The 26,882-nt window shown below is 46.4% G+C and overlaps 1 protein-coding gene across 3 annotated transcripts in view; it reads left to right on the forward strand.

The window, feature by feature from the left end:
- Positions 1 to 200: 200 nt before the first annotated feature.
- Positions 201 to 26,882, forward strand: part of KREMEN1 (kringle containing transmembrane protein 1) — a 99,436-nt gene continuing 72,754 nt past the window's right edge. For 2 of the 3 annotated variants that reach the window (XM_059876427.1, XM_024977817.2), the window contains exons 1-3: positions 1,992 to 2,175; positions 19,592 to 19,754; positions 23,838 to 23,929. In XM_059876427.1, coding sequence (XP_059732410.1) covers positions 2,079 to 2,175; positions 19,592 to 19,754; positions 23,838 to 23,929 — 352 coding nt within the window. In that variant the 5' untranslated portion in view covers positions 1,992 to 2,078. Of the gene's footprint in view, positions 235 to 1,991; positions 2,176 to 19,591; positions 19,755 to 23,837; positions 23,930 to 26,882 lie in introns of those variants that run through there. The other variant, XM_059876428.1, reaches the window with a different exon arrangement.

Here is a 26,882-nt window from a genome sequence, read left to right on the forward strand (position 1 = left end):
TCTTGGTGCTTTTGACAGACTCCTCACTTAGCATTTGTTGAAGGAAGGAAGGATCCCCTTTCCTAAGTACTCACTTTGTGCTGATCATTCTACCTGAATCTCCCCCATTTTGTTCTCCTTCAAGCGGCTCCTGCTTGGGAGGGTGCACGTTCAGAGGTGAAGGATTCCCAGGTTGTGTTACAGGAGGCAATTTTGGAGGTGGGGAAGGACCGGAAATGGTGCAGAAGACAGAGGGTAAGTTAAGTGCAAGATACCAGGTGGGACGTGGAGGGAGTGTCTCCGGGAACCTGGGAGAGGGGCGGCCCCCTGCTCCAAGGAGCCCAGACGAGTCTCCACCTCGGGAATGACACAGGGAAAACAATGACTGAACAAGATGACTCTTGTCAGGGTGCTGGGTCGTGTGGGTGGAGAAGGAGGGAGCCCAGAGGCCTCGTGGGAGGTAGGTGCGCCTTTGGGGCGCCTCTGGAAGCAGCTGGGACGGGGTGGGAGGAATGGTTGGGGGCGAAGTGGCAGGCGAGGGGACGGCCCCCGGGGGGTTAGGGGGCGCAGGGGACGGTGTCCCTAAGGCCCGCCGGGGAGGCTGAGGGCCGGGGAGAGCCCAGCTCCGCTCAGGGCGCTGCGAGTCTGCATGAGAGGGCGGAGGTTTCCGCCGCCGCGCCGGGCGCAGGCCCGCACTTGCAAGTCTGGTACCAGGGACTTAAAAACTCCCGGCGCATCGCCCGGACCTGCCCTGCGGGGCGTTGCCGCGGCGCTTTCGGCGGGAGCCGGAGGAAAATTTCTGCCTAGGGAAGTGCGGGGTAGGAGAAGGGCCTACCACAGACCCTGGGGCGGGCAGGGAAGACCTTGCCGGAGAGTGAGGAGCAATGGGCCGGCCACACGGGGGCCGAGAGCCGCCACGCGCTCTTTGCGCCCGGGATCCAAGTGTCTGAGAAAGCACCGTCGCCCCACCCACTTCTGGGTCGGGAGCTTCACTTGTTTCTATGGAATCTAACCTAATTTTGTGAGGGCCTTTTATTATTTCTATTTTGCAGATGACTAAGAGCAGGGAACTTACTTACCCTAGTTGACAAAAGATGTGTTTTAGGATTCGGAACCAGGGGTCAGTATGCTGCCTCTTTTGTGCCTGCAAGAATCGGCATGGTGAAAGGAACTCAGCATTTTCTAGGCTCCTACTATGTGTGTGTATAAGTTTCCACGCATTTTCTCGTTAGTACCACCGCTTTGGGAGTAATTGTTATCAACGCCCCCGTTTAACCGATGAAGAAGTTGAAATAAGACAGCTATTTTTCCTTTCCCGGGTGACTCAGCTGGTAAAGAATCCGCCTGCAATGCGGGACACCTGGGTTCGATCCCTTGCGTTGGGAAGATCCCCTGGAGAAGGGAACGGCTACCCACTTCCAGTATTCTGGCCTGGAGAGTTCCATGGACTGTATAGTCTATGGGGTTGCAAAGAGTCGGACACGACTGAGCGACTTTCACTCTCAAGATCTTACAGGTGATCAAGTGGGATATGAATCCGGTCAGGCTGACTCCAGAGCACCCTTTTTAAAACCGCTGCGATGAGCCAAGCAGAGAAAATTGGTTTGCAAAGTGCTGTTTTGATTTTTACGGCTGCGGTTGAGCCCGCGTGTGGGTCGCGACCCGAGTGAGGGTGGAGCAGGGGTCATTGGGCGCCCGGCCCGGTCCAGCCGGGTCAAACCTCCACTCGGGGACTCGGAGGCGGTGCCCCAAGCCCCGCCCCTTACCTGTAGGTCCCGCCCCTCGAATCTTCCAAGTGAATGCTCCGCCGGTGGGCGGGGCCAGGTGCAGTCGGGGGGATGTGGGCGGGTCCTGGCGCGTGAGTGGCAGGCGCGGGCGGGCGCCGTCGGCTCCGCCCCTCGGGCCTCGCGGCTGAGCCGGGCGGTCCCGGGGCTGCCGGGGTGGTGGCGGCGCTGGGGAGGGCGGGCCGGGGCGGGGCGGCCGGGAGGCCGGGGCGGGGCCACGCTCAAGCCCAGCGTCCCGCTCCCATGGCCGCCCCCGGCTCCCTGCGCTGCCCCCTCTCCCCCGGGCCGCGCCCCGGGGCCCCGCACTGACGGCCCATGGCGCCGCCCGCCGCCCGCCTCGCCCTGCTCTCCGCCGCCGCGCTCACGCTGGCCGCCCGGCCCGCGCCCAGCCCCGGCCTTGGCCCCGGACCCGGTGAGTGAGCGAGCCCCCCGCCGCCGCCTGTCCCTCGCTGAGCCCGCCCGGGGAGCCAGCTCCCTCGCCCCTGCTTGGTGGGGCTCCTTTTCCAGCCCTTCAGCGACGCCCCTCGGACTAGGCGGCCCTTCTCCTCAGGCCCCTCCGCGACGCCCCCGGCCGGCGCCCTCTCTGCCTCAGTACCTCAGACCCTTTCCTCAGGCTCCTCTGCGACGCCCCTCGGACGAGGCGGCCCTGCTCCTCAGGACCCGAGACGCCCCCGGCCGGCGCCCTCTCTGCCTCAGTGCCTCAGACCCTTCCTCAGGCTCCTCAGCGACGCCCCCGCCCCGGGCCGGGAGGTCTCCCCTCTCAGGACCCGAGACGCCCTCAGGCTCCTCAGCGACGCGCCCCCGGGCCGGGAGGTCTCCCCTCTCTGGACCTCGCACCCCCAGCCCAGTCCCCTGGGGCGACTCGCCCCGCTTGGGGACGCTGCCCCGCCCCCACCCCAAACCCCTCAGCGACACCCCGGGCCAGGACGCCCTCCGCCAGCCCCACAGCGACGCCCCCCGGCCCCTTTCCCTCCCACGTCCGCGGGCCCCGCGCCTCCCGGCTCCTCAACGGGTGCCGAGAGGCGACGAGAGCCGGAGCCTGGCCCCTCTGCCCGGGTCTGCGCCTTGCTAGCCCAGCTCTGTAATCTGCGCCTCGTGAGGAGTCGAGTTGACCTGCCTGCCCTACTAGTAGAGGCGGATCTGGGTCCCGAGACGACCGGCTCTGCCCTGCCTGCACGTCCGCTTACCCCCTACCCCCGGGGCCCACTTTGAACTTCCCCGGGACTCAGGTGCAGGTCCAGCGTGGGGAGAGGAAGAAAGGAAGGGGGTGATGGCAAACGTCTCCCCTAGAGTTTAGTGTGCTCATCGTGCCAGTGCAACGCAGAGCCCCCGTTTCCCGTGAGTATCTCCACACTTTAAACAGGGTCACCCGCTCCCCAGGCCAAGGTCAAGGCCAGGTTTTCCCCACATGGGGCCCTAGACCAGGATGGAAGCTGGAACTTGCTTAGCTTGCCCTCACACCCTTCCTTGCAGCAGAACTCTCCCAAGTTGAAGAGCAGGCAAGAGGGCGTTGTCTGGCCCAGGTACCTTCCTCAGCAGGTTGTTCAAGTGTGGGGAATTGGACGTGAGGGAAAGGGGTGGGAAAAGTGCATTACAGATTTGCCTGAGTGGGAAAACTCAAGCCTCTGGGCTCTCCACCCAAAGTCGCAGACTGTGATGTTGGAGAGACAGGATTTTGCTGCTGAAAGAAAACTCTGGGTTGCTTTGTTTACTTGCCAGCTTGGTTTCCTGATAAAGATCAAGTTTAATGTTGTCACTTACTGCCTGACTTTGGGCTGTGCCTCTCTGAGCCTCAGTTTCCTCATCTGTAAAGGAGGGATGATGGCAATTCCCTTGCTGGTTGTTGTGAAGATTAAAGGATATACTGCAGGTAACACATCCACCCACAGCAGGCAGTCACTGAACACATTTAAGAATTCTTTTTATAGTGCTTCACAGTTTGCCAAGTGCTGGACACCTCCTTTGCGCTGGGAATGCTCTGAGCTTCCAATCTGATTAAACCCCGTAAAAGGCAAGGCTTGGCTTTAGAGAGAGAGGTAGAAGGGGGCTCTCCAAGTGCTGTAAAGCTTAGGCTCAGGAAGGGGTTTCTGAGTGATCAGTGGCCTCTTAAGGGGACATCCACAAAAACTTCTGCAAAAGTTTGATCACTTGTACTGTTTACCGTATGTGAGGAATGACGGAGGAACTTTCTGAGAGCCAGGATATGTCAACATAACTGTAACCTAGTAACCCCTTAGCTCCACTTTGCCATCTCTGTGGTCAGGATTTAATGTCCTCTATGGAGAGAGGTACGGGTGGAAATAAACTGGTTCCTCTCCTGGAAAGGGCAAAGTAATAGCTCTGAAAAGTGTTCAGGGAGCCTGCTGTGTGCTTATGCTTGTTGGAAGGTGGCACCCTCCTCAGGCACCTTTGCTTCAGTAGAAAGGGTCAAGTGCAGCAGCCCTTATGTCACGTGAACCTCAAACCTCGGTGTGCTTTTATTGCAGGGTCTGGGGTTTGTGTGTGCCTGCATGCTTGCTTAGTCCTTAAGTCCTGCAACCCTATGGACTATAGCCCGCCAGGCTCCTCTGTCCATGGGATTTTCCAGACAAGAATACTGGAGTGGGTTGCCACTTCCTCCTCCAGGGGATCTTCCTGACCCAGGGATCAAACTCAAATCTCCTAAGTCTCCTGCATTGGCAGGTGGATTCTTTACACTGAGCCACCTGGGAAGAGTGGGTCTGGGGTAGAGACAAATAAATAACCATTATGAAATGATTTGTGATAAGGCCCATCTTCCCAATTCAGTGAGCCTCATCAGCTTCTTTCCCTGCCATCTTGATATAATACATCAGTGCCTTTGTGACTTTTCCTCTTTAGTTCCAGAGCAATTTAAGGGAGATAACACATGGTTTTTCTTCACCATCACATCCTGTCTAGAGCCTACCCACTAGTTTTTAAAAATCCATTCCAATAAAAAACATGTTTTACTCTGAAGATATGTCAGGTTTGCCATTTCATATTTTTGATACTGTAATTTTCTCTAAAATTTTGTGGATGGAAAAAATTATTTCAATACTTACATTCTGCATAATTTTGTAATATTTAAATTACTGGTGGTTTGCATTTTTGAATGCTGACTTTATGAAAACAGTTAGCTCATTCCCTATCAGTGATACTTCTAATTACAGTGTATAGCCAACCCCAAATGATCTCCCTTCTCTTCATCCTTTGAGATCCTCTCTCTTCCTTCATAACAGATAAGGAGGGATGTAGAGGTTAGTGGTGGAATCTAGACTCCCTCTTCAAGGAGAAAGGCAGCCAGGGCCATGGACTCTCTGACGTGGACTCCCATCTGGAATTTACTAACCTGCAGGGGACAGCCAAGAGGTAGGAAGAGAAGGCTGGGTGGACTTTAGCTCTGAGTTTTCCACTGAAGGCAAATACCTTCAGTGTTTCACCTTCACCATCAGTGTTTCACCATATTTAGGGCCTGCTGGGTGTGCGTCAGCAGTGTCTCAACTCTGGTAACATTTGCCATGAACATCGTTTTATAGTTGATATTCATTCTCCTCTAGCTCCTCATCTAGAATTTGTCCCATTAGACAGTAATGTGTCTTGCCCTAAAACCTGTGAGTTCAGTTAACAGTAAGAACTTCATAGTGTACAGAGCTTTGTCCCTTGTGGGGACTCCATTAGTGTTAATAGGATTACCTGCAAAAAACCTGCCTCCCAATGCCAGAGACACGAGTTCAATCCCTGGGTTGGGAAGATCCCCTGGAGGAGGAAATGGCACCTCACTGCAGTATTCTTGCCTGGAGAATCCCATGGACAGAGGAGCTTGGTGGGCTACAGCCAGCCCATGGGGTGGCAAAGAATCGGACATGATTGAAGGGACTTAGCATGAACGAACAGAAGGGCTGAGAGGAGTGAGGGGGACCAACGTGCATGCCAGTTTCTTTTATGCTTTTAGTTTTAAGAGACAGGGAAATGGTCAGAACTGACCGGGCATCAAAGAACTCTCATCTTTTTGTGAAAACTTCTCACTCCTTGACAAAGCTATTTAAGTGTTTGAGATATGTAATGAGACTTTTTATAAATCTTACAGCAAAAAGAAGTTCAGTTTAAGCTCACTGCTAAGAAACAGCAACTCGGTACATTTAATAGAGATATTCTTGATATGCTTACTTATGATTTAGGTTATTTGGATCAAAGGCAATCAGTGATGAAGGTAAAATATATTGCTTTCAATTTCTTCACAGTGTACAGATTAGGGATTTGGTGTGATGGGCAATATATCATCTTTAGTGTAGAATTTTCAAGCCTATAATGCCATCTGAGGCCTAGATCAGGTGTCGGCAATCATTTTTTATAAAGGGCTAGACAGTAAATAATTGGGGTTTTGTGGGCAATGTACTGTCTGCTGCAATTACTCAACTCTGGCTTTGTAGGGCAAAAGAGGCCATAGACAAAATGTGAATGAATGAGAGTAGCTGTCTTCCAGTAAAACTCATATGGACACCCACAATCGAATTTCATGTAATTGTTACGTGTCACAAGTTTTAATTTTTTCAACCATTTAAAAGTTTAAAAAGCATATTTTAGCTCATAGGACATACAAAAACAGGCAATGGGCCAGAGTTGGCCTACAGGCTGTACTTGACCAAGTCCTGCTCTAGGTCCATGTGTATTGATTTTCTTTTCCCACTGTTCACTGGTCTGAAAAGGTGACAAGGAGGCAAATGATTTTGGTGAATGAATTTTTACCTTTTACTGGTAGCTGACTTTAAAAGACTTTTAAGAAATGGTCGAAAAGGTAAATTTTATGTATATTTTACCACGATTAAAAATAATGTGTCCGAGAGGGAAGTTTCATGCACATACATTTGGATCTTTACTAAGACTTTAAAAAAAAAAAAAAAGCTTTAAAAAGAAATTCAGTGTGGTTCAGTGTGCAGTACATAAAGAAAATAGAGCCTGCCTCAGAACCAGCCCAGGGTTTGTTCAGCTATGCAGATGTTGCTTGGATCAAACTGTTGAGAGATCTGTTTCTCAGAGGAAAGCCCAGGCAGCAGGTGGCACCAGCCCTGAGATATTAAAAAAAAAAAAGCCAGAAAAAAAAAAGAGAAAACAAACTTCTATCATTTTCCTAAACAGTTGAGTTTTATTTCCATGGTTCTATCGTCATTTTTATAAAGTGGCCTTTAGAAAAACAACAATGTGTTTAGCGTGGCTGATTATTTTAAAACATTTTTGAAAAAAACAAAATGAAACAAACATACCAAGTTGATTGTATTTGTACTGTGGAACAGTTAATGCAAAACACTTGGGAGAGGCCGGAAGTTTGGATCTGCAGCTTTTGTCTGGGTTTTTGCCTCCTGAATAAGGACAACAGGAGGAAGTTAATGTGTTCCTTAGCAAGCTACCTGTGCAGGTTTTGAGGTGAGGTCTCCTCAAGCCCCCTGTCGTCACCTGGCAGGTTAGTTGCTGGCTGACTCCTGGTGAATGGGTGAGAACTCTGACTGACATTCTCCCATGTTATTTTGATCTTGAGAATCCAGCTGGAACCCAGAAGCGTGAGTCTAGGAGAGGAGCCTGCCGTCACTCTGTATTTTTCCCCTTTCTCTGTTGTCTTCAGTGTCTTCCTCTCAAGATAGCAGTGCTTCTTCCCCAGACCTCACCTCTGGGACCTTATCCTGGATTCAGATTGAACAGAGAAAGCAAAGAAGCCCTTGTAGAAATGTCAGAAGGTTGTCCCTCTTCAAAAATGGCTACTCCACAGAAACCTGCCTTTTTCTTCTCTATGGAAATCTTCCCACTCCCCACCTGCCTTTAAACCACTTTCTAGGTAAACACCTCCCTCGCCTGGACTTGCACCAGTTTGAAGAGGAATGAGGTTGGGGACTAGGAAGAACTTTATAGACAAAAGATTTCGGGCCACCTCCTACACAAGGCTGCGTCTCCCTCCTACTTATAACAGTACCCTCTCGGAGCTGCCCCTTTGCTGGGCCCAGCTTCTAGTTTCTCTCACCACTGATTTAATCCCTGGCAAGTAGCCAGAGCATTAAACTTTTATTGTTCAATTTTCCACGAGGGCGGGGTCCCACTTCTAGTGGGCTGAGGAGGCTTCCAAACCAGAGTGTCACACCACATTAGCAACTTCAGACTTTGAGGGCTGGACTTCTTTCAGTTTGGTTAGATTCTTGGTTAGAACCAGAGCAGTGTACTCACACTCAAAGTTTGAAAGCTAGGAAATAATAAAAACAGCAGAGGCAACTTTTAAAGATGATTCAGAACAGTTGTAGAGTTGACTTATAGGACTAACTCTCCCCAGTTTCTTGATATCTTCCAAACGTTAAGTGGCTGTCCATGTTCTTTGGTGTCCTGACATTGGATGAAAACATGGCGGCCAAGTAGTTCTATTCTAGAACAGTAGGGATTGTTAACCAGTATCATCACAGTATATAAATTACTTGCTGCTGTTCAATCTATAAAAATTCATCTTCAAAGAAAATTATTGGACTGGTAAAAATATTTTTAATAATGACCACAGAAGCCATATTTGTTTTTCTTTGATGTTCTTCCGAAGACTTCTTCTGGTTTTAATCAGATTGTTCCCACATAAAATACAGTGGAAATCTACAGTAATAAAATCCCTATTCCTGTGTCTATGGGGAAATAAACAGGATGGGGACTGTCCTTTTAAGGGGCTTTCCCCTTCCTTTTCCCCAGACTCAAAGCCTCTATTACTGGTGGGTGTTTTGGCATCAGTTAAGGGCCTTCAATCCTTCCCTCCCTCCATGTTTTGCTCTTTCATTAAAGTGTTTCTGTTGTCTAATTATATCCTTTCAATCAAATTAGAGACTGCAGCATCTGGTGAGGGCCATAACTGCTGCCATCTGCACCTCGTATATACAGGCCTTTTCAGCTGAGAATCACTCAGCTTCCAAATGGCAGGAAGAGATTTGGAAAAAGTTTAGTTGGAAGGGAGGTTAACTTAAAAGGAACGTCTTCAAAGGCTGGGTGCGTCTCCCTGCTTTGTGATGTGTGCACTGCCTTGCAGAACTTCATCGGCTTGGCTCATCGAAGATTCTCCTCCAGTGCTTCTGGCCAATGAAGGGTTTCTGATCGTCTTAGCTGAAATAACTAGTCCTCTCATCCTTCTTACTGGCCTGAGGGGGCCCCCGGGCTGAGCTGAAAATTTCTCCCTCGAGAAGAATCTTTTGTTCTGTGACCACTGGTTAATGAGTATGACACTCTCTGTTTATTTGACCATTTCTTCTAATTCAGTGGTTTCAACTAGAGGAGATTTGTGCCCCCGAGGGACATTTGACAATATCTGGAGACATTTTTGCGGTGGGGAGGGGGGCACTACTGGCATCTAGCAGGTAGAGGCCAGGGATGCTGCTGACAGTCCTGGAACGCACAGGACAGCGCCCCTCTACAGGATTATCCAACCCGAAATGTCAGTCATGCCGAGATTGAGAAACCTGTCCTGATCATGTAATTCTTTGGCCCTTCTCTTCTCTGGGGCCTCAGAGTAGGTGACTCTGATCAACATCTTTTTTCACTCTTAAGAAAATAGATTCTTCATCCATATCTAAACTCCTTAAGCATTTCTGTGAACAGGGCTTCAGAAGTCTCAGTGGAGTAAGGAGGTCTGTGGGTCACCGTATGTTTCCACTTTCTCTAGAGTAAGAGTGCCAGATTAAATACAGGACACTCAATTAAATTTGAATTTCAGATAAACAGTAATTTTTTGTCTCATGCAATATTTGGGAATACTTATCTTAAAAAATCGTTAATTGTTTATCTGAAATTCCAATTTAACTGGGCATTCTGTACTTCCGTTTGCTAAATCTGGCAACCAAATTCTTGATCCATGAAACATTGCCTGAAACTTTAAACCTTTGACCAACAAATCAGTCTGTTGGCCACCATCTGTCCTCGTTGTTCTAAGTGACTGGAGGTGACAACGGAACTGAGACTTTCCTTCTGCCTCAAGCTGTCTCCATGGCCAGGATTTCTGAAACTTGTCTCTTGAGTCATATCTTTATCTTGGAACTGACTAACAAATGTTATCAAATGTCTACTGTATGCCCCGCATCTCTGACTAGGACTTGTCCCTGTGCCAAATCATAGAAAACGACAACTTTATTGCTTTGGGTTTGAATTTAAAGATGTGCTCTAAAAATACACTGGGGCTTCCCAGGTGGCTCAGTGGTAAAAGAATCTGCCTGCCAGTGCAGGAGACTCAAGAGATGTGGGTTCAATCCTGGGTCAGAAAGATCACCTGGAGTAGGAAATGGCAACCCACTCCAGTGTTCTTGCCTGGAATACTGAGCCTGGTGGGCTACAGTCCATGGGGTCGCAAAGAGTCAGACACAACTGATCACGCACTCCCCTAAAATACACTGTCTACCTGGCAGTCAGCTAGCTCCTCATTCAAGGGCTGTTGTATTTATTTGCCCACTCCATATCAACCAAGGGAAGCTGAATAGCCCAGAGCCTGGCTTCCATGGAGCATTGGCTGCCCTCCAGGATTCCATTATTGGGAAACTTTCTCACTGTCTGAAATTAAAAATCGGGCACAGGCAATACTCATGAAACTTGCCCAGAAGCCGGATTGTATCAGTTTATTTTATCTCCTTTTTAGTCTGATCGAGAACTTCAGACAGTGTGAAAGTGTTGCTCAAGTGATGGTTAGGCGAGGTGTAGATTTGAGCCAGGTGTCTCCTGTTGCAAGCAGACTCAGAATAGAAACAGGTGTATTCATTGCAAAGAGGGCTGCTCATTCCCTGTTACAAACAATTCTACCATGGATTCCATTTAAATAGCAGATTCCCTTGGTTTAAATAGCAAGCATTTGATTTTTAAATACTTTGATTTACATAAACTTTCTTGGAACTTCTCCTGGGTCGTTTCACAGTACAGCACTGACAGCCAGGGTGGAGGCCCAAACTGGTAAGGAAACCTGGGCTCTCTGAATATGTCCGTCTTGGGTTCCCCGCCTAGCCCTCCATACACCTGCTTCCCTCACTCATCAGATGTTTGCCAGGCATGTTCTGTGTGGTCTGTAGTTGCTGAGAGCACAGAGATGAGTGAACTGCTCAGGAAACTTATGGGCTAGTGGAAGCAGGGCCAGGTGCTTCTGGAGCAATTACAGTTCAAGATGATCAAGTCTTAGAAGAGCTGGGACAGCAGGCGCTGTGGGACTTGTTTTAGAGCCTGTGGTTTCCATAGGAGTGTAGTGCTGTCTCCTCTGGACCCTGAGTTTTCAGTTAGTTCTCCAACATTTGTCTTATGTTCCGATGCTTTACAGTTGACTTATGATCCACTAAGTTATTGTCCATCAGAGAAGTGGGCTTTGAACTTGAAAACATTTTATTATGCTTCCCATTTTCTTCTGTGAAAACTCTAGTGTGAAATTTTATTTCAAGATGGAAGAGGATATTCATAAGTAAATATTTAAGTAGACTCACTGATGCTCAAGCATTACACTGAGAGAGGTGCCATCACCACGCTGTGATAGAATATGTCCTGCTGGTACTGGCAGAAAAGTCCACGGTTAATTAATGAAATGTTTTCCTTAGAGTTCTGCTGAGCTAGTGACTTCTGAGCGAGTTCATGCTTTCACTGAAGCTTGGCCTGATCTTTCTGTATATGTTGGTAGGTGAATGGTCATTCTTTTTCCTTTTTTTGTCGGCTGCATCAGGTCTTAGTTGTGGCACGCGAGTTACACTGCCCAGAGGCATATGGGATCTTACTTCCCTGACCAGAGACCAAATCCCAATTCCCTGTATTGCAAGGCAGATTCTTAACCACTGGACCACCAGGAAGTCCCTCATTCTTTCTTAAAAGCTATCTCCTGGTCTTCAATTTGATGAGCGTATTTGTTTATAACATCCTACAGAATGACTGTCAGTTCCTCAAGCACTACTGCATGTTCATAGTGACTCTTGCCGGCAAAAACACATGCTTCACTGACAGGCGTGCATGCTGTCCAGTGGGCCCTCCCTGGGTAAGAGTAGAGCATATTCCAAATGAGACCCAGACTGGGGACTGGAACCCAAGCAGCCCTACATTCAGGGCCTGCTCTGCTTTGATAGTTATCTGTTTTTCAAATTATTACATAACAAATAATAAGGACCCCTCTCTGAAGTTTTTTCATGGGTCTTCTGAATTTAAACCTCTGGTCCGTTGCTTAGTGTAGGTTCAGTGTTTCTTAGAACAGTCTTTTAATCAAGTATTTTATCTGTTAATGGGTTGGGAAGATCCCCTGGAGTGGGAAATGGCAACCTGCTCCAGTATTATTGCCTGGAAATTTTCATGGACAGAGGAGCCTGGTGGGCTAGAGTCCACGGGGTTGCAAAGACTGAGCAACTGAGCAACTTATTCGTCTGTTATGAATAAGCTGGAGATTCAAATAGAAGACCTCAGGTCCTCTTCCAAAAGTATGCATTCTTTAGTTAAAATAACTTTGAGAGGTACGGGATGCTGTTTTTAAGCACACTGTTCCTATGAATGAAAAGGAAGATCTGAAAGATATTTTAATAGAAAAGCTACTGATAATTTAAATAATTACAGTGATTATTTTGGGGCAATTCTACTTTGGGCAAAAGTACAGAACTACTTTTTCCTGTGGTCAGTTGAACTGTGAATACATAGTCCAAGAACATGGTACATGAGTGTCTGTCTTGATTTTAGATGAGTGAATTTATGGTTGATTGAGTTTGATCATAGTTCTTGAAAAAGAAACTAAGGTAGATTAATTGTAAAACAACATGTTAGTATTTTCAAGGTGTCCTTTCAAAAATTTTTAATATGGGAAATTTAGAACATGTACAAAAATAGAGTGTAAGGAAGTCATTATGTATCTATCTCCCAGCTTCCATGATTGTCAACCAAGGCCAGTATTATTTCATTTGTATCCCTTTGATTCCTACAACTGGATTATTTTGTAACAAATCTCAGATATCATATCATCTCATCTGTAAATATTTCAGTATGTATCTGTAAAGGATAAGAACCCTTTTCAAAAACAGTACCACTACCATTGTCACAGCTAAAAAATTTAACAATGATTTCTTAGTATCATCAAATATCCAGTCCATTAATCAGTATTTAAATATTCCTGATTGTCTCATGGGTGTTTTTTACAGTTCAAACAAGGATCTAAACAAGGTGCATTTAGGTGATCTGACTCTATTAACCTAAGTCTGTATTCACCTAGAAGTTTCCCCTTTTTTTCTTTTTTCTTTGACATATATATGTTGAAGATGTAGCTTCTTCTAAGCAAAAAAGAGCGCTTAAGAGCCTCTCCAGAGGCAGGGCCCACATGGGAGGTGAGTTTTGTTTTGTTTTGTTTTGTTTTCCTGAAGAATCGTTGCTTCCATTAGAGAAACAGAATTAGAGCATTATAAGCTTGGAAGAGACTTTTAGTCATTAAGCCTTTCCTGTCACATTACCTCAGACTTTTGCATCTCTGTCCTATTTTGTTAGAATCCTGAGATTAGGGTTTAGAGTGAAGGGACGTTGGCTCCAATCCCCTCATTTCACAAGTGAAGAAGTGGAGACCCAAATCCAGGTGATTTCTTTAAACCTCGCAGTGTCAGCTACTTACTTCGTGTCATTTCCTCTTTCTGCAAGTGATTCTCTATGCACCATGTATATAGAAGGCCTCCTCCTTCCCCACAGACTAGCCTCTCTCTGGGGATCTAGATCTAGATCAAGATCTAGATCACTTGCCTTCTTGTAATCATGGGAATCCCTGCCCTTGGGGAGCCGTCGGTGTTAAAGATGTAGACTTTCTTCTCACAGGCTCAGCCCCATTGGGGTGAGAAAAGCTGAGAACCACTGACTTCCCAGGGCCACACACTTCTTGACCTCCAGGTTCCGTGTAACTGAAATAAGCATTTCTGAAGTGCCTTTGAGTGTCTTGAGGGCAAAAGATGATTTTGTCAGGGACCGCAGGCATTGAGGACCTACACACAAGTTCCCACCAGACACCAGTCTGTACTGGAAACGCACCAGGTGTGTTGTGCAAACATCTGACGACACTCTTATGTCGCCATCTAAGTATTAAAAGGAGCTTTTTCCACTTCAGCCTTGTATTTCTATAATCTACCTGCCTGCCAAACTTAATAGATACCTTTTAAAAGAACAGAAGATATTCCTGCGGAAAAATATTTTCTGCCTTATTTTAAGATGTCATAATTCAATTTAATGCTTGTTGATTCGTGTTGATTTCAAACTAGGCTAAAATCAGCCAGATTCTTCCAACATAGGATTAATAGAGATGCTGAATGGTTCTGTGTGTCGACTTTGATGGATTAAAAACGGTGACTCTCACAAAAATCACATCAACAGAGATCTAACTAGTAATTAGCTACCAGAAAACTAGGAAAATTCAAGACTCAGTATGAGAAAAAATTTCTATTTCTCAATAGTGTGGTTAGGAATGGTTCAGGGAAATAGTGTCGTTAGGAATGACTTGGAGCTTCATTGAGAGCTTATTCTTCAACTTTATTAAATGTTGTTGAGGAGTAGAATATCTTTTGCTTTCCCACCACTATCTCATATATGTCAGGTTTTAATTATTTTAACAGAATACCTCATTACAGTTTTAAACATGAACTTTAAAAATTCAGTGTATACACAACCCATCAAGGGTTAAATTGCCTGAAACAAGATCTTAACTTGGCGTTTTCCTCACTTATAATAAGTACAAATATTGAATTATGTGATTTCAGTAGCATATATAAACAAAGGCATGTTTCATCACACAGTTGGAATTTTAAGAAAAGCATATATGTTTTTCGCCTTACCTTTTATCCACTGAATGCTGGAATTCAACATAGGGTTCAAACCATATATATTTTTTCCTTTTATTTATCTCTTTTAAATTAAATTTTATTGGAATATAGTTGCTTTACAGTGTTGAAAATTTCTGCTATACAGTAAAGTGAATCAGCTATACATGTACATATATCCCCTCTTTTTCAAACATTACATATTTTTTTCTACCCGAATGGTAGCCTGGTAACTGTCAACAGAACTGTAAATAGCAGAATGGTGTGCCTGTCCATCCATGACATATTGCCTTTTATAGCTATGTATTTTTATGGGATAAACTACATGATTGTGATTGTTACAGTACTTTCAAAGTTATAATAAAGTTTAATTTTTTTACACTGTTTAGTAACATAGTAATGCACTGTTTATTTACATAATAATTATTTATGGGGCACCTACTGTGTACTAGGCACTTTACTTGCAGTTCCTCTGATTCTTCCATTTGTCCCAAGCTATTAATAATCGAATCCCCCTTTGTACCAGTGAAGAAACTGAGGCTCAGAGTTCAGCTGCATGCCTGCAGCTTGTAAACCACAGAGCTGAGCTCTAACTCCAGCCGGTATCGTGCTCTTTCCATGCTAGAAGTTTTTCTTGCTAGAAAGTAAGTGAGAAAAGTATTTCATTTAAACTGTTTCATAACCCTGGAGATTAACATTCGTCCTGGAAGTTTACATGTGCATGTATGTCTGTTCTGTAGGTATCACTTGTTCAGGTGGTCAGAGCTGCATAGAAGGGCTTCAGGGGCTCCATGAGCACTTCTGAAACTGTAAACTGTTGTGTATGTGATGGTTGTCTGGGGAATCAGATCCCTGTCTTTCATCCTGTTCTCCAAGAGGTCTCTGTGTACATTAAAGGATTAGGACTCCTGATCTCGCTGACCGCCCTCTTTTCAGAGATGAAGAAACTTGAGTTGTAGAAGGGATGGGCTGTGAAGGCGGTACAGCAGCCAGGTCAGAGCCAGAGCAGGACAGGCCCGTGCCCATCAGCATCCTCCTCTGATCACAAGTGCATCTCCAGTTTTTAAAAAATAAATGCCACAAGCCATACTTTGAAGGATTTTGGTGATGGAGAAAAAGATAAGGCGTCGCCAGCTTAGAAAGGCAGAATTAAGCCCGAGTGCTTCAGGCTTGTGTCTAACTTAAGGGCTGTTTTCCTTCAGTCCCCCAAAACAAAAGACTTGGGGTTCTCTGATAGAGAGGAAAGGTCCAACAGAGATGAATGGAGTGGGCTCCAGCTAGAGAAGACAGGCAGGAAATAAAGCAGGGCTTTTCACAGCTTATGATCCCTTCCTTCTCAAAACCCCTTCTCCCTTCAAGATCCCACCTTCCAGACTGCGCTTTGTCAGCCATCATGGCTGGGCCCTTCTTCCAGGCCTGAAATGTGGCAGGGCTCCAGGGCGTGGCCCAGATGTCCTCTCTCTCCACACAGGCGCCGTTACCTCCACACTTCTGGATCTGGCCTTGGCTTCTTTCCTCAACCCTGGGCTCATCTAGCCATCTGCTTACTCTCTTATCTCCATCCAGTTTTCCTGTCCAAAACCAAAGCCTTGATTCCACCCACAAGATACTGTGCCTCTTGGGTCCTCCCCATCGTAGTACATGGCAGCACCATTCACCCAGCTGCCCAGGCCTACCTCCTTGGTGTTGTTGCCAACTGCTCTTTCTCTGGGACCCTGTATTCATCAAACCCCTGCCCCCCAGCAAATACTTTGGTTCTACCTTCAAAATACATCCAGAGTCCAGCCACTTCTTCCCACCCTTCAGCTGCCAGCCTGGCCCAGGCCACCCTTCTTTCCAGCCCATCATCTGCAACAGCCACCTAGGGTCCCCTTGCCACATGCTTGGCACGCTCTTCACAGCTCCTCCTCCTCCCGGCAGCTACAATTCCGCTAAAGGATAAATCTGATCACGTCACTTCTCTGCTCAAAGCCCTCCAATGACTTCCTCTCATTCTTAGGACAAAAGCAAAAACCTAACTTATGTGGCCTTCAAGACCTTACACATCCTGGTCTTGCCTGGCCCCTCCTCTTCATGTCCCACCCACCCTTCCCCGCATACTCACCCTACTCTGGCTGGGTCAGAGGAGCGGCCTTGCACTTTCCCAAAGAGTCTATGCAGTTTTCCGGGTCTGTGCCTGCCATGCCCTCTACCCAGAAAGTCCTTCTTGTGTCATTTACTGTTTGCTTCCTCTTCTTGTCCTAGTACCCACCCTAGTATTCTGATGAAATCAAGATGCACACAATTGTAATCCAGGGTGTTCACGTTTGTTTTTCTTGTCCCCCTGCACCCCACCCCCACCCCCCCGCCACACACACACACAATTGACATGCACTGGGCAAGTCTGCTCAAAAAATAATTGTCAAATCTGGTAACACTGCCTCAGTTTCCCTAGTGTAATTAAGAACAAGACTGGGTCTGGGAGAAGCAGACTAAAGCCAACAGGCTTGCTTGTACCCATCCCATCTCTCAGATGCCACCTCATCCCGTTCCAGAGGGCTGGCCCTTGTATGGATGGCCACCACGTTCTTCTTCTTCAGATCAAGTCATCAGGGAACACTGACCCACTGCCCTGCAGATTGCTGTCTACTGCTAAGGCTTTCCGTTGGTCAGCCCACATTTCTGGCTCCCAAGCCCCTCCTCAGTCACTTTCGATAGGGGAAAAAGATTTCTAACACATAGAAATTAAGATTCTAGTAACTGGCAGAGATTGGCATGATGTTCTTAGAATCATCACTAGGGCAGATTTTTAGGAATATAGGTTCCCAGGTCCTGCTCTAAGCCTGAGACTGGGTAGGGTTCTGGTGTGACGAGCCCACATGCACACACACGCACACACACACACACACACGTCTCCCTCTGTCTCCAGCAGATCATATATATTCCTAGTGATGATAAGTGCTACGAAGGAAACAAATGAACGGCAGAGAAACCAGTGGAGATGGTGGGGAAGGGTTTTCTGAGGAGATAATGTTTAGTCTGTGATGGGAAGTATTAGGGGAAGAACTTTTCAGGCAGGAAATAGCATGGTGTGTTTATAGAATTAAAAGCAGAAGAATGTGGCTGGAGCACAGCAAATGACGAGGGGAGAGCTTGGTCGGTGGAGAGAGGGCCTGGGGCGACGTCTCACAGGTTCGCAGACAGGGACGAAGGCTCTGGGTTTCGTTCCCAGTGCTCACATCTCTCTGGGAGTTTTGAGCCCTGTGTGGAGAACAGGTTGTTGGGAGCACGAAAGTGGATGCTGTGGGACCCGAATCGGACCATATTGTCCTCCCATGGTGAACAGGACAAAGGTGACGGAGAGGAGAGGGTAGTTTCAGGAACTCGTTTGACAGAAGTCCACAGGACTCACCTGTGAGAGGAAGCAGGGTGAGGGAGAGCGGGAAAGCACGGGTGAGGCCAAGGGGTTGTCAGAGGCAGCGTAGGGTGTGAGCCTGAACCTCAGTCGCCTCATCTGCAAAGTGGGGGTGTTAAGGCCTCCGGGCTGGGCTGGTGATAAGCTGATGTAAAGCACTTAGAGCAGAGCCTGGCACTCAGTAGAACCCCATGTAAACGTCAGCAGTGATGTGGATGGTGGTGATTCATCCAAGGTCGCACAGCTGTTAGGCATCAGGTCTGGGACCAGTGGATTTTCTGCTATACTGAGCTGCCTCCTTCAGTTACCTTTGAACTTTTTAAATTCGTGCACACTCTTGGTGGAGGGTTCGGTTGACTCAGAACATGACAAGTCACCCTTCTCACAACGTGTAGGTGAAGTGCGAGGTGTCCTGTGCAGCCTGGGGTTCCCGATTATTTTGGCTGTCCATAAAACCATGCCATTCTGGGCAAAACCGGCCCAGATTGGGAGAGGAAGCTGGTACAGGAAGAGAGATGATCTGCGGGTAGGTTTCAGATACGTTTCAGAGTATAGACCTGCCCGTGTTATGCACATGCTGAGGCTGGAAGAGGAGCACGCCCCACATTGGGAGCTGGAGGTGTGAGTCCTTCATGCCGGAAGTTGTGGGTCAGCACATGCCAGGAGAGGGAAAGGAACAGAGCCAAGAATGTTAGCGTAACTCCCCCAGATTGTCAGGTTCCTAGGGATACATCTTAAAGAAGTGTTTGAAGTGCTTCTATCTGTCAGTTTCAACTAAGCTAATTTTCGGAACTCGCTCTTTGTACCGTGCCTTTCTTGTGAACCTCTGCGAATGTAATGCATGCAATATGTGGGGGAAAATCCTCTCAGCCGAGGTTCCCATCCAGCCCCCACCCCTCCCTCACAAAGTCTGAAAGGCAGATTTTAGAAGCACAACTGTTGCACCTGCAAGGGTTTTGTCTTCTTATTAAAGGGAACTCAGACCATGTTGAACGTGTCCTGTAGGAAGGAATTTCAGAAGGAGGTGAAAGAAAATGCCAGCTCAGCGCCCACTCCCTCCTGTTGACTGTCTGTTTTGTGGCACCTCCGTCTCAAGCAGCATAGGGAGGACTGTTCTTCATTACCAGGGAATGTGAGTCATTCCCAGACCCGTGTGATTGGGATTCCAAAGCGTTGCTGTATCCGATGGTCTTATTAAATCCAAGTGTCAGTGCAGCCTTTCAGCCGTAGAAGAGAGCTCAGTTAGAGCTGGTGCCCTGGTTCCAGTTACCACACAGAGACGCTGGCGGTGCAGTGACCCCCTCTGAGCACCCAGAGTTCCTCATGGATGGCTCCCAGATTTGGGGGTTTTCCCGGTTCACTTCATGGGCTTCAATACATTTCAGCTCCCTGTTTATATCCTAGCTGGGATCTGTATACTTTCGGGGAAAATGTCCTTGTGTCTGCAGACAAGCAAGTGCCAAGAGGAGCCTGGGCTTTGGAGGGTACCCAGTCCTACCAGTGCTCAACCCACTGTGTCTCGGATCCAGCAAAACGCTACCCATTTCCAGCTCCATCCAAACAAAACAGGACATCTAGCACAGAGGGAGGAAGCTATAGATGTTGCCAGAAACTTAGTTTGCTCTGTCTTTTCTTTTTCCTAGAATGTTTCACAGCCAACGGTGCAGATTACAGGGGAACACAGAACTGGACGGCACTGCAAGGTGGGAAGCCATGTCTGTTCTGGAACGAGACTTTCCAGCATCCTTACAACACTCTGAAGTACCCCAACGGGGAGGGGGGCGTGGGCGAGCATAACTACTGCAGGTAAGACCCTCCTCCGGTCTCTTCCCGCCTTGCTCACGACTAGGCAAAGCTTTGTCTTCCTTTTGGCCAACTCAGAAAGCCTTTCTTGTTACTATTTTAGAAACGTTTCTCGCAAAACTGCGTGCGCGTGTGCACACAAACACACACACAAACACAGAATCTCTTTTCAACTTGGGGCTCTTTGATGTTGGTTTGCAGAGCTCTGCTTTCCTGTCTGATCACTTCCATGTCTCTTTGGGAGGGTTTCCTTTGTTGGCGCTGCCACCAGAAGACTCAGCTTCTTAAGCTGCCGTGGATGTCATGGGCAAGTGGAGCACTGTCTGTGGCCCGAACTTCCCTCTGCTTCTGAGCTAAGGAAGATGCCCTGTGTTGTCCCACATCCTGCCAGCCCAGGACCACCTTGCTCTGGGAGCACCTGTAGCCAGCAGATTTGTGCTCTTTCTTTCCTTTCAGTATACTCGGGTGTTTCTTTGCTCTTTCACCTGCTGTCTGACCCTCATAGGGGCTGAACTCCATGGTGCTTCAAGTGTGTACTTGTGATTGTCAGGGGAGATGATCCATGGCTTTGATCAGATTCTCAAAGTTGTCAGTGATCCAGATCAGCTTGAGAGTCACTGGTCAGTAGGGACCAGAGCACCTTTGGTTATAGCTACGTCTTAGGTATTTATATCCAGGGTCCTGGTTACGTGACTCATGGTTCAGCCACGTGCTGAATTTAATCATTATTAGGACAGGTACAAAGGCAGCCTCTTAAGCCACTGGGGCAGGGAAAAACGATCGCTGAGTTACTCTTTGAGCCACACACTCTGCCCCCAGTTCTAGCAGAATGTTGGGATCTTCGCACTGTTGACCCAGCTGAGACAACATATTTATACCTATACTGCACGGGCCCCAGTGTTTACCTGCTGCCCTCCCCAGGTACCTTTGCCCACATCTAGGACCCTTGGGCTTATCTTGAAGTCTCCAGGCCTGTAGTCCGTGTTGTCTTCATCTCTTTGCTTCATCTTGATTCTAATGGACACCAACTGGCCATTCCCTCATAGCTACTAGTGCACTGTTTTTTAGTTTGCTTTTTGATTGCTGTTTTTTATGTTACATTTTATTTTTTGTTTGTTATAGAAGTGTTAAAAGTTTATTAAAAAATTTCTCAAACACCACAGATATATATGCTGCTGCTGCAGCTGCTAAGTCGCTTCAGTCGTGTCCGACTCTGTGCGACCCCATAGACGGCAGCCCACCAGGCTCCCGCATCCCTGGGATTCTCCAGGCAAGAACACTGGAGTGGGTTGCCATTTCCTTCTCCAATGCATGAAAGTGAAAAGTGAAAGTGAAGTCGCTCAGTCATGTCCGACTCCTAGCGACCCCATGGACTGCAGCCCACCAGGCCCCTCCGTCCATGGGATTTTCCAGGCAAGAGTACTGGAGTGGGTTGCCACTGCCTTCTCCACAGATAGATATATATATATATATAAACTATATATATATAGTTTAAATAAAGTCCTCATTTTACCTCTTCCCTCCCAAATCCTCTCCAACAAGGCCTTCTTCCCAGAGGTAACAGTTTGTTTATATATTACTTCACGTTTTGCTGTCTTTTGCATTTTAGCATTAATATTACACATGCTCATTAAATAATCCTTTTACATTTTATTTTCAAAGTTGTACATGATCATTAATTTTTTTCTTTCATATTTAAAAGAAATGAACCCCACTTCACTTCTGGCTTATTTCCTTCCCCTAGCTTTTCTATTGGGAATAGTTGGCTTGGGTTAAGAAGAGTACTTAGGAAGAGAAACCAGTGTTTGTTTTTTGTTTTATCTTCTTGTTCTAAACTATCTCTTGGTATTAGGCTGTTCGTTTATCCTATTCTTCTGATGCCTTCTATCAAGCAAGTCTTCTCAGATGTGCTCCTGTTTTTAAATCTGATTTTAAATTTCCCACGAGGTTTAATTTACATGAAAAAAAAAATTTATTTTCTTATAGATTAGCACCCAGTTCCACCACTAGGCTCCCACACACGTACCAGTAAATATCCATTAAGGAAACACTAAGCGCCAGGAGCACCACCTTCCTCCTGAGCCTTGGCTGGCTGCAGGCCTCTCCTTTGATTTGGTGAAATGTACCAGACCTGACCTAAGTTTATCCTTCAAAAAAGGGACACTGAAATTGTCGATTATTATCACATTAGAGAGCCCTGGGACCTTTTGTTTTAGCACCGAAGCGGAATCAAAGATGAATTTACCTGTTCTTTCTTAACCTTTTCTGATGCTTTTCAGAATGGTTTTAACTTTGATAACAAACAGTTGTTTTCGAAAGACTTTACCAAATCCTACATCAAAGCAAAACACTGAATAGAGGGAGGAAAATGACAGTGAAATACTGTCTAAAGAAGGGCTTTGTACAAGTTCTCCAACTTTGATTTCTCAGCTGACACCCGACACCATGTTTGTCTTACATGATGTTTCCAATGCCATCCCAGTCACAATGTCTGAGAGATGGCGAGTGATGGGAATGGGCTTCTCTGGGCTCTGTGTATCTGGGTTGGGGGTGGGAGGACAGAGGCTGGGACAGCAGGGTTGGTGCTGGCACCTGCCTTTGGGCACAAAAAATAAAAGGACCCTTTGTGCTTCAGGGTGGCTTATCTTCTGGGCCGCACAATAGGCTGATCGCTCCCAGGCCTGATAGGGGCTGCTCCAAAAGCTTAGGCCGCAGGGTCTTTATGCCCATTTCCGGCCTAACCGGAGTGTCAGGTTTCCAGCCTTCTGAGTCCAAATAAAGGGAGCTTGAAAAGCAGCAGAGAGAGGCAAGGCTTTTCTGTGTGTCCATTAACCCCTGCCATCTTTTGCTGTGTTTCAGCAGCACTGCCCATTATTGTCGTGGCATCTCAGAGTTGAAAAGACCTTAAAGCCATTTATTCCAAGCTACTTGTATAGAAATGTGAAATAAGTCTTTTGCAATTATTACTGCCATGTCAGAAGTTGGTACCAGGATAACAGGACTCTCTGTTCTGACTGAGACTCTTTGGTGTAGTTTTCTTTAGAAGTTTCTGAGACGTTAGTATTTTGAAGTGAAAAGAGGACCCATTTCTATCACAGGTGAGTTGACTGGCCTGATCCTATTGAAAACTTGTCAGTGGAGTCTGGAGCGTGTGAATTTTATTTTATTGTTTAAAAATCACACAGTGTTCACTCTAGAAGACATAAGAAAATAAAGGGAATCAGAAAATAAAAACATTAGAATTATTAATACCTATAGTCCCATCATCTAGAGATAAATACTTCCAAGGATCTGGTGTGTATCCATCCCTAAATATATCTTTTCAAAAATGGGATTGTTGTCATACATTGTGTTTTAGAACTGCCTTTTAAAAAAAAAAAAGAACCTAACAAGACATGTGAATTTCTTTCCATATTAATAAATATGTCTCTACACCACATTTTTACCAGCTGTCTAGCTTTCCCTTATATGGACATATTTATTTAACCAACCTTTAATTATTGTTTCTAACTTTTTTGCATTGTGAAAATGCTGTGGTGAACATCTTTGCAAGTAAAGATTTCCCTAGAATACAACATTGAAAGAAAACTTGTGCAGTAAAGGGGGTTTTGCGTATCTTCAGGACCTTTGACTCTGAGCCTCCGAGTCTCCATCCTGGCCGTTGGCTCCATCCGTATGTTTATGCACAGTTCTATGGGCACCTGTGCTCTCCCAGTCATGGGGTCCCCGTGTTCACAGTTAAGGTGCCAGGGCTGTTTGGAATCATCTAGTCAGTGGTCAGTTGTCCCGGTCACACTGCAGTGAATTCGTGTAAACACACTTCACCTTTGCTCACCCACCACCCCGCCCTCAAGCTCTGAAGTTTCTGTGGCAGTGGATTGCATTATTCTTGTAGTAGTCCCACTTTTTTCTTCTTCATGAGAGGTGGCATTAAGATACATATGAATTATTAGAAACAACACAGAAGCTGGAGATTTTTTGTCTGTTTGGTTTGGTTTTGGTGGGGGTTGGTAAAACTGAAAAGCAATAAGCCAGTTGACTTAAAACAAAGGGAGTGTTACCGGGTGTGTCCTTTTCCCTCCCCAGAAACCCAGACGGTGACGTGAGCCCCTGGTGCTATGTGGCGGAGCACGAGGACGGCGTCTACTGGAAGTACTGCGAGATCCCCACCTGCCAGAGTAAGGCCCTGACTCCCCCTTGGCCCCGAGCACTAGGCCTTCGGAGTGGAGGCCAGTGCCCCAGAGTGAGCAGGGGAGGGCAGATAGTGCAGGCAGGCAGGTGGGCTTCCTGGAGCAGGTGGGAGGAAAGCCACCTGGGCTGAAGATTTTCACTTCTCTCATGGAGGCTTTTTGGGAAGGAGACCCTCAGGTTCTCTCAGGACCCCCTTGCCTCCATGGAGAAGCCCAGAACTTCACCTTCCACTGGCTTTCCTCACACTGATTCTTCGATGGGTAGAGATGCACCAGCTTGGTAGCAGTCCATAAAAAGAAACAGTACCTTGGACTTTGGGGAATTAATTTTCAAAAATGAGGGAATTCCCTGGTAGTCCAGTGGTTAGTACTCAGCACTCTCACTGCTGGGGCCTGAGTTCAATCCCTAGTTGGGAAACTAAGATCCCACGGGGTGTGGCCAATTTTTTTTTTTTTTAAAGAATGAACGAAGAGCCTTTTATTGACAGTAAAACTAAGTTGTGACTCTACTTACTGTTTAGATTTGATGTGCTGTGTCCCATGAAAGCTGGTGTTCAGTAAATGTCTAATTAGATACCTTCAAAACCAATGTGATAGCTCCTTTCCTTACATTAGCATAAAGATGTTCTATTGTTATATTACAATAGCTCACAATTTGTCACTCCCTACTACTGGAAAACCCACTTTCTTCAGCCTTTTAGCACAAGATCTGTCTTCTAATCTGTTCATTCCTTCATTCCCTGTTCAGTGTTTATTATATGTATGTAAAGGCAGAAAGGTATCCTGACCCTCAGGGCATATGTGATATGTCAGGGGATCTTAGAAAGGTACTTGAAAATAAGGTTGAAAATGTTGCGGGAAGATTTAACATATGGAAATCAAAACTACACATGGTGGCCATAAGGCGTTTACTAATCGGTGTTTATAATGTCTTGTTAAATATGCCAGAGGAATAGAGTTTCTCAGTTCTTAGAGCTGAAGGAAAGGACTGCTCTTTCATAATAAGCCTACCCGGATTTTTTCCCTCATGATTTAAATCTACCCTTTCTCCTGCCTTCTCTCCCACTCCTCAGGTCAGGAAGGGTATGGAGGTCCAAGTGGGACTCAAGCCTCTCTCCTTGTGCCCACCTCAGCAGTGTGAACTCTGCTGCCTCGGGGGGACCAGTGCTCACTTTCATGAGCTAAACTTTCGCATGTCTCACTACTGCCCAGCAGTTAGGCCCTCACTTCCCTGTCCTTCCAGCCTGGTATACCTTGGTTCAGCTCTGCCAAAATGAGAAAACTGTAAAGACCAGAAGAATAGGCTTTTGCCCAGGCTGCTTAATCAAATTTTTAAAATGAAAAACATCTCTTTTGGCTCTAGTTATGTGAAGAAGGAAGGGGCTAGGGGAGAGGAAAGCAGATTTTCCTCGGTCCATTTGTTCTGCACAATGATGGTCTTTTAGTACCAGCCTATGTCATTCTCTTAGGAATGGCAAAGAGGGGGTTTCAGTCCGAGTGCTTTTATTTAGAAAGATAATCCTCCACTCTCATTTATAAAATATAATTTGGGCCAATGGAAGCAGACTCACGTGGTCACTGAGTTCCAGAGTAGAGAATTCCAGCAAAATAGTACGAACCACCTAGGTCCCCTCTAATTTGTAATATTTGTCAGATGTGTCTCACTGTTCCAAAAGAAAGACTAAATGTCATTTTTCTTAAAGGCACTTTCATAACCCTCTCAGAGCTTCTAAAGCTGGTCTTGAAATGGTCAAGGTGGGAAGACACACAGAAGTTGGGAATGAGAACTGGGAGCCCTTGGTTTAGGGCGGTGGGAGGAGGGAGCAGTATCTGGCTTTGGTCTTTTGGAAAACCCTTCTGTTCACCCTGTGGGCACCAGGGTCCCCACTGAGCCAGGCCTCAGACCTTGAGTCTGCAAGGACATTGTGCTTTTAATTTGTCAGATTAATAGAGTTGAGAAAACCTCCCAAGTTGTTTGCAGCAGGAGACCTTGGTAATTGCCTGATGGACTCAACTGAGATCCAGCCTGCCTATTTTAGGCCAGTTTTGCCCTATTTCTGGATGTGGAGTCATAATTTTCATGAATAATACTAACCCTCTGTGTGAAACCCGCTATTCATGATCAGCATTGAACTTGTCATACAGGAAAAGGCCTGTGACATGATCAGATTCCTGGAAAGTTCATATCTGAATATAACAGACCCAGCAGGAGCCAGGGGGAATGAATGTTTAGGGACAAAGCCGAGTGTGGTTGAATGGTGGGCCATTGTGTGGAGACCGGAATCTCTGTTACGCAAAGAGCTAAAACAAGTAGGCAGGCAGAGACCAAGTCTGATTCAAAAGGGAGCAGAGAGAGATCTGAACCGTGCTCTTGACCTATGCAGCTCAGATCAGAACTTACTGTTAAAAGGAGAACAACCCCCAGGAAATTGGATTTGCTCTTCAAACTGCTTCTGCCAGTATGTGTCTCAGAACCCCCATTCTTATCACAGAGAGAAGAAATATAGATTTTTAAAAGGAAATCCCAACATCAAGTTTACTATCCCTGTTTGTCCCGCCTCCTGAATCTCTTAAGTCCTGTTGACTACTGAATAGGAAATCATTTGGCTTAATGTCCAGCCTTTGCGTGTCTGTCTCTTGTTAAATAGTCAGCCTCACCAGTCCTATTCCTGTTTATTTCATTGCTTTTGAGGGACAGGCACTATAATACCCCGCATGGCTTTTGCTTTGTTCTCTTTTACCTACAAATTCTTTATAAAAGTTTCATACAGTTTTTGAAACTAAGTAGGCTAGTTGGGGGAGAGCAGAACCTGCAAATGGTATTTAAAGACAAATATCATTTTCTTCACATCCCTGATTAGATCCTGAGGCCACAGGCATGAGAAATTTATCATGTAGGCTCCAAGAGCTATTTTTGGTTTGCAATAAAATTTTCACCTGA

The sequence above is a fragment of the Bos taurus genome, chromosome 17, assembly GCF_002263795.3.
Source record: "Bos taurus isolate L1 Dominette 01449 registration number 42190680 breed Hereford chromosome 17, ARS-UCD2.0, whole genome shotgun sequence".
Classification (NCBI taxonomy): domain Eukaryota; kingdom Metazoa; phylum Chordata; class Mammalia; order Artiodactyla; family Bovidae; genus Bos; species Bos taurus.